The sequence below is a fragment of the Arachis duranensis genome, chromosome 6, assembly GCF_000817695.3.
Source record: "Arachis duranensis cultivar V14167 chromosome 6, aradu.V14167.gnm2.J7QH, whole genome shotgun sequence".
Taxonomy (NCBI): Eukaryota; Viridiplantae; Streptophyta; class Magnoliopsida; order Fabales; family Fabaceae; genus Arachis; species Arachis duranensis.
Window position 1 is genome coordinate 3,790,583 of NC_029777.3, and position 7,319 is coordinate 3,797,901.

The window sequence follows — 7,319 nt, forward strand, 5'->3', positions numbered from 1 at the left end:
AAGAGTCTTAGGGCTAGAGGTATATTTCCCTGTTTTCATTCCTTTTATTGTTAAAAGAAAAAGACAAATTCCCAAACTATTTTGGACTGAATTTAAGTTGTTATTTAGAATTGACTTACCTAAGACCACTAGCTTATTGGACATTCTTGTAGGTATTCGAGCATGGATTTAGTACAGTTAAAGTACCCAAAAACATTTTGAATGGTTCAGCAATGCTAATTATGGCGTTTCCAGACTGTGGGAGCTCTTATTTCCTGATGATGGAACTTGATAAGGATTTTAAACCTTTGTTTAAGCTGTTAGAGACTCAGCCAGATTCTTCCCGAAAAGATACTTTATATGGTGTCCTTAATCAGGTGCTGCGGATCAAAAGAATTGATATAGGACAGCTGCAGGCACTTAAAGATGAGATGAATTTAAGCCTGGTTGACTGGGGAAAATTAGACTCTCTTTTGCCCAATGCTGCTTGTCCAAGTCAAGAATCTGTACGTGAGTTTCTTTCTGATATTCGACTTGAGAGTCCCATGCAGAATGCAAAAGGTCATCCTTCAGGTTTTTCATCACTTGTTGATGAAGTGTTTGGACTCGAGAAAGGTTCTTCTGCATATCCATTCTCTGTTCAAAATCTTGGATCCCTACCTTCACATTATGGTTCTGTCCCAATGAATCTCCATAGTCTAAAAGCTGGGACCCCATCTCCAAAGTGGGAAGGAGGCATGCAAATATCTCAGGTTAACAATGTAACAAAACCTTCAGGTGTTACAAACCACTATAGTGATTCCATGTTCTCATCAGGCAGTGTGAAGGGCCCAGTTCAATCCAATTCTGTTGGATCAATTTCCACAGGACAAGGAAGGAGCACAGCTGGGAAAATGTTATTTGTTTCAAAGTCTGAACAGGATCTGGCTTCTCTTCAATCTCCGCATTCAGTTGACATTGTGTCCTCAACTGCTATGGATGAAGATCAACTTAGAGTACTGAATGATTCCTCTAATGATGGTTTAGGTGGAAGTCGGTCATCTCGACTATTATCTCCTCCTCTACCAACTAGTTCTCGCATATCTTTACCTAATTCCAAACCTAATGGACCTCAAGCTGAATCACTCAAGGCTGCTGGAGCCAATTCATGTGCTTCAACTCCCCTATGTAAGATACTTTCTTTCTTCTCTTCAACTTTATCATATAATGTATTTGCATGCTGTTATATATATTACCTAAAAACACAAATCACTGCCGAAATGACTTTTTGCAGCCCAGGCAATGGAATCCACAGGCAATGAAGATGTTATACCCAAACACGATAAAAGATCTCGGAAGAGAACAGCTTCAGATATGTTGAATTTGATTCCATCTCTTCAGGGTCTTGAAAACAACTCAGCAATTTGCAAGAGGAGAAAGATTTTGGATTCATCTGGCTCTCAACTGCCTTTGCCACAAGGGGTTGTACCTACTGAAATGATATCTAGGGCTGAAGGATACAGCTATGGAAATTTGATTGCAGAAGCAAATAAAGGGAATGCCCCATCTAGCATTTATATAGCAGCCCTGCTTCATGTGGTCCGGCACTGTTCACTTTGCATTAAGCATGCTAGGCTGACGAGCCAAATGGATTCATTAGATATCTCATACGTCGAAGAAGTGGGTTTAAGAAGTGCATCCTCTAATATTTGGTTCCGATTTCCATTTGCCAGAGGTGATTCATGGCAACATATATGCTTGCGACTTGGCAGACCTGGTTGCATGCATTGGGATGTTAAAATAAATGATCAGCACTTCAGGGATTTATGGGAGCTTCAGAAAGGGAGCTGTGCTACACCATGGGGCTCAGGTGTTCGAATCGCCAATACGGCTGACATTGATTCACACATACATTATGATCCAGATGGTGTTGTTTTGAGCTATCAGTCAGTTGAGGTAGATAGTATAAAGAAACTAGTGGCTGATATACAAAGGCTTGCTAATGCAAGAACTTTTGCCCTTGGCATGCGGCAATTGCTTGGGGTAAGAGCTGATGAGAAGTCAGAAGAGACAAGTTCTGATGCCAAAGTATCGGGTACAAAGTTTGCTTCAGACACTGCGGAGAAAGTTACAGAACATATGAGAAAAGCATTCAAGATTGAGGCAGTTGGACTGATGAGCTTGTGGTTTAGCTTCGGTTCAGCTGTCCTTGCTCGTTTTGTTGTTGAGTGGGAATCTGGTAAAGAGGGTTGCACAATGCATGTATCTCCAGACCAACTTTGGCCCCATACTAAGGTAGGTTTGTTTTTCCTGAACTGATTTCTGTTTGTTTCTTTCCTTTGACTACAGCTGGTCGATTTCTTACATACTCTGATTACTTATGCTACTTATTGAGTGACATTATTGTGGGGCATCTTTCTTGTGCTTTGTTGGCTGATTTTTGCAGTATGAAGTATGAACTAGAAAATACTTGAAATTAATTTATTTATAAGTTTCCTTTCCTTTAACTTGCAATGCTTAAATGGCATCTGTTTTCTGCTATTTTAGTGGTGATAAAAAACCAGTTACTTACATGAAGTAACTGGTTTCAGAAACATGTGAAATTGTATTTGTGTAGATACAACAATATCATTTGATCAGAATATTTTTTATGCTTTTACTTTGTACAGCTTCTAGAAGATTTCATAAATGGAGCTGAAGTTTCATCGCTTTTGGATTGCATTCGGCTGACTGCGGGTCCCTTGCATGATCTGGCTGCTGCAACCAGGCCAGTTCGAGCTTGTCCTGCAACCAGGCCAGTTCTATCTTCCATACCTAAACACACTGGTTATATACAACCACAAGGACTTCTTGGTAGCTCAACTTCAAACGTTGGCCAGCCTACCTCTGGTCCTGGGGGAAACACTGCCATGTCTGCTCCTGGTGGTCTTACCAATCAAACCCTATCCATGTTAGCTGCAGCTGGGCGAGGTGGGCCGGGCATTGTTCCAAGTTCACTTTTACCTATCGACGTCTTTGATGTGGTCCGCGGTCAACAGGAAACAGTTTGCTGTTGACATGGGTTGATTTGCCGGTGATCAACACCGCCTAAAGTATTGTGCCAATAAACTATTAAAATAGCTTAATTAAAAACTTAGGCTAGAAGACCTTAGGTTCGGTTGGAATGATTAAGCATGTTGAATAATTAGTGCTTGTGATGATGATTGTTGATATGAATTGAATATATGTTGGTGATCATAGTTATAGTGGAAATATAATGCTATATGGTGTATTGATGAGTGGTTGACAAGTTGGTGATATTGATCATGTATATATGAATGTTAATAACATTGTTGGTTAAGGTGAGACATTTAAGTGTGAATGTGCGTAAGATTAAAGTATGATTGATGTGTGGAGATTTTAGTGTTAGTTTGGTATCGTATGTTGTTGTGTTGATGGATATAGATATGATAAATTGAATTGAGGTTGAGATTTAATGAAAATTGAGGTTGAGGTTTTGTGAAAAATTAATTTTTAGCCAAATTTCGGCGAGGCATAACTCGACTTTCAGATCCCTAAATTGTTTTAAACTTATTTTATATGAAAATTAGGTCTGTAAAGTTTACACCGTTCGAAGAATGGATGAAAAATGTTTTAAAATAAAAAATTATGCGCGTCGAAAGTTTGAGATTTTAAATGATAATTATGCGCGTCGAAAGCCTTGCATGCGTACGCATATACCCTTATACGCATTGATTACATTCTTTTTGGTACCTATGCGAATACATACAGGAGCCATACGCATGCGTTCAATTCTGTCTAGCGTACATGCATACGCGGACAGATGCATGTGTACGCCTCTTGCCCAAAAAGAGGCCTATGCGTATGCATACATGTGTATGCGTACGCATACCCCTATTTTCAGCAAATCATTATTTTGTGTTTTCAAAGCAAATTTGACATCCTAAACCTATATTTTCATTCCTTTGGCCCTAGAACCTGTTAATAAGCCTAATAATAGGAGGAAGTTAGGGTATTGTGGTAACTTAGAGATGAAGGAAGATTTTTATGAGGTAATGAGTGGTTGAGGAAGATGTGATGAGCTATGAATTATTATTGAGAGTGAAAAATTATATTTATGAGAAATGATTAGTTAATATTGAGCTTGGGGTGTTGTTCTCCCCATGTCAGCTTGGGATTCGTCCCATGGATAATATCGAGCTTGGGATCCTGCCCATGGTTATCATTGAGTTTGGGGTGTTGACTCTCCCATGTCAGCTTGGAATTTTTTCCATAGTTAATTTCATATGGTCATCTACCAGGACATGTCGGACTGACTACGTAACTGACAGTTGATATCAACAGCCATATGACAGGCAAACATCATGTGCATATTGTATGATTTGCTTGCTTGTGAATTATATGGGATGGGCCTACGTGATTATAATATGATATTTGTTATAATTGCTATATGTATTATTTGTGGACTACTTGTGTTTGCCTTGTTTTGTTTATTTGTCTGTGCAACTCATCATATGAGACGGAGGAGAGGTGAAAAAGATTAGTGTACAGGTTAAGTTTGGTTAGGTTAAGAACCTTTAGACGACCACCTATTTATGGCTTCTGTTTTTAGTTCCTTAAGCTTTATATCTGAGTGTCGATGTTTTAGGATTGCCTCTGGCATTTTCAGGACCTTATATCTTATATGCGTGACACCTTTATCATGCTGAGAACCTCTGGTTCTCACCCTATACTATATTGTTGTTTTTCAAATGCAGGTCAAGGAGCTTCCCAGTAGGCGTTTGGACTCCTGTAGCGGAGCGATTTTCTGGGTGTTATTTTGATGTACAATTTATGTTTATATATGTACTTGACTCTCCGAACAGCTACTTTATTTTGTACCTCTTAGAGGTTTATAGAGAAATAGGGTTTATCTTTGTATTTTGGGATTTTGGGGTATGTATATATGTATGTAAATACTCTCCGACCAGCCTTAGTTTCGCAGGCTGAGTTAGGAGCTTGTTATTTTGTACCCTTCACTCTTTGCCCTTACTTTCTATATATGTAGGTTTACGAACCTTAGTTTTCTTCGTACACAAGTTTTCCGTTCATGTGAGCATTATGATTTTTGTTTTAAACTTTTCTTCACAGGCTCCTCGATATGAATTCCTTTTATCTATTATTATTATTTTTTTTAGAGGTCGTAATATCTTGCCACCTCAACTTTATGACTTAAGCATAAGACTATGTGTGTTAGGGTGTTACAGATCGAACCGTGACCAAGTGGAAACAACGAATCGGTAAGATACTTTAAACGAAAGTTTCAAAAACCGCATTCGGTCGGTCAAACCAAACTGAGATCCAGTCGATTTCTCTCAAAAGTACAAAACCCCACCGTTTGGTTTAGAAAGAGAAAATCTAACTAAACTACCAAAGTCCAAAACGCTCAACAGCACCTTCATGCCTCGTCTATCTCACCGTCTCATTCTTCATCTCCTTCCTCTCATCAATCTCCTCCCTCATCCCTCACTTCCGTCCAGTCACTGCCCTTCTACGGTTGCCGTTGCAACTTCTGGAAGTTGCATCCATCGCACTGCCATCGTCACTGTTGCAACTGATCTCGCTTCCTGCCTTCCTCGCGCAGTACTATCCAGTCGGCGCCAGTTCTGTTCCACCACGCTCCTCCCCTTTAGTCGCGTCAGCCCCTCCAATCGTGCCCTGTCCCTTGTGTGCTCACTGCTCAGTCTGCTCTCTTCTAGGTATTTTTTTAACTGTCATTATTGTTAGTTAATCTGTGAAATGTGATTTTTTATTACTGTGTGGTGTAGGATTGTGAAGCATTTTGAATAGTTTATCATATGACATTTTATGGTTGTTTTTTTTTGTTTAATTTGACTTTTAAGTTTGTATTTGAAAGTGATCATAATAATGTGGTTTATGTAATATTTTTATTTTGGATAATATTTTAAAGTTTATATTAGAGTATAATTATGTTTTATTGTGTGTATCTATATTTTATGTATGATTTTATTAAAAACGGGTTTTCGGTTGAACTACAGTCGAACCTGAACTGGTTGAACCAATGAATCAATAACTAAAGCGGTTCGATGACCAGTTCAATTTTAGAACTTTGCTATAATGATAGATGTATTGTAAGTATAGTAGTTTTCAACTTTTGTTTTTAATCAGAGAATAGCGTTGCAGGAGTGGTTATGGCTAATTGACTAACTTAGAGTGAACTGTGTAAATTTTTAGGAATAGTTTTCATTATGCCTTTATGCGATGAAAATAGATATTATTGGGTTTGTTTGAGATAAAATTGAGTTTAAATTCTTTTTTTTTCTTAAGCAAAAAACATTTACATGGATAAAACATAGTTTATCAAAAGGCATGAAAAAATTTACTTTAAAACATAAATTCATTTTTTAAAATTGAAAATATATAAATTTGTCCCTTAATCAATTAAAAAAAATTGGATAATCAAAATATAGTATATATTATCTTGTAAAAATTATAAACAAATTAGTCTATCTAATAAAATCTAGATATGTCACCAAAAAATAGAAAAATAAAAATAAATTACTAAATATTTTCAAGAATATAAGTGTCAAAAAAAATAATTTTAAATGACAAAAATAATAAAAATATCACCAACAATTTTAAAGTCGTGAAGAAAATAATCTAATGTAAATAAAAACAACAAGACACATATGTCACCTGAAAATAGCATATTATTTGAATCTTTAGGTACAATTATACTTTAATTTTTCAAAAAGATTAAAACTTTTTTTAATATTATTAAAAGTTAGTATTCTAGGATTAATATTAAATGGACTAAAATGCTCCTTTATGTTTAAGTTTTTTCACTATATTACAAATTAAAATTTGAATTTAATTGCAGTTCGACTAAAATACCTACTAAATTCATTTAAAAAATAATTATTTTTTATTATTAATTTTAAAAACACTGAAATACGCTTTTAAAATAAAATTTATTTAATTGTATTTGACATAGTAAATGTGAATTCTAAAAACTAAAATTCTCTCGCAATAATTTTAAAAAGAATAAAGCAATTATTCATACACACACCCATTAAACATGGTCCAGTCTACATACTGAATAAAAGATGGATAAACCACCAAATAAACTGTATCTAAGTCGACTCAATAACGACAACTTCAATCTACATGGCGTTGTCCACACGTGTCGAAAATGACTACCGTCTCGACAAACAAATTAAAACCCTTAACTTTAAGTGTTTGGATCTCATGTCATATTCAAAACTCACCATGATTTTAAATTACAACTCGGAATAACTTTTACCGTTAATTTTTTAAAAAATAAATCTAAAATAATGTCATTATAAAATTAATTCATCTTA

The 7,319-nt window shown here is 36.1% G+C and overlaps 1 protein-coding gene across 1 annotated transcript in view; it reads left to right on the forward strand.

Moving 5' to 3' along the window:
- LOC110272921 (mediator of RNA polymerase II transcription subunit 14) overlaps positions 1 to 3,338 on the forward strand; it is a 6,392-nt gene extending 3,054 nt beyond the window's left edge. Inside the window, exons 5-8 of the mRNA XM_052263476.1 lie at positions 1 to 19; positions 153 to 1,146; positions 1,253 to 2,253; positions 2,628 to 3,338. Of these exons, the coding sequence (XP_052119436.1) occupies positions 1 to 19; positions 153 to 1,146; positions 1,253 to 2,253; positions 2,628 to 3,014 (2,401 nt within the window). The 3' untranslated portion in view covers positions 3,015 to 3,338. The remainder of the gene's footprint in view (positions 20 to 152; positions 1,147 to 1,252; positions 2,254 to 2,627) is intronic.
- The last annotated feature ends 3,981 nt before the right edge of the window (positions 3,339 to 7,319 follow it).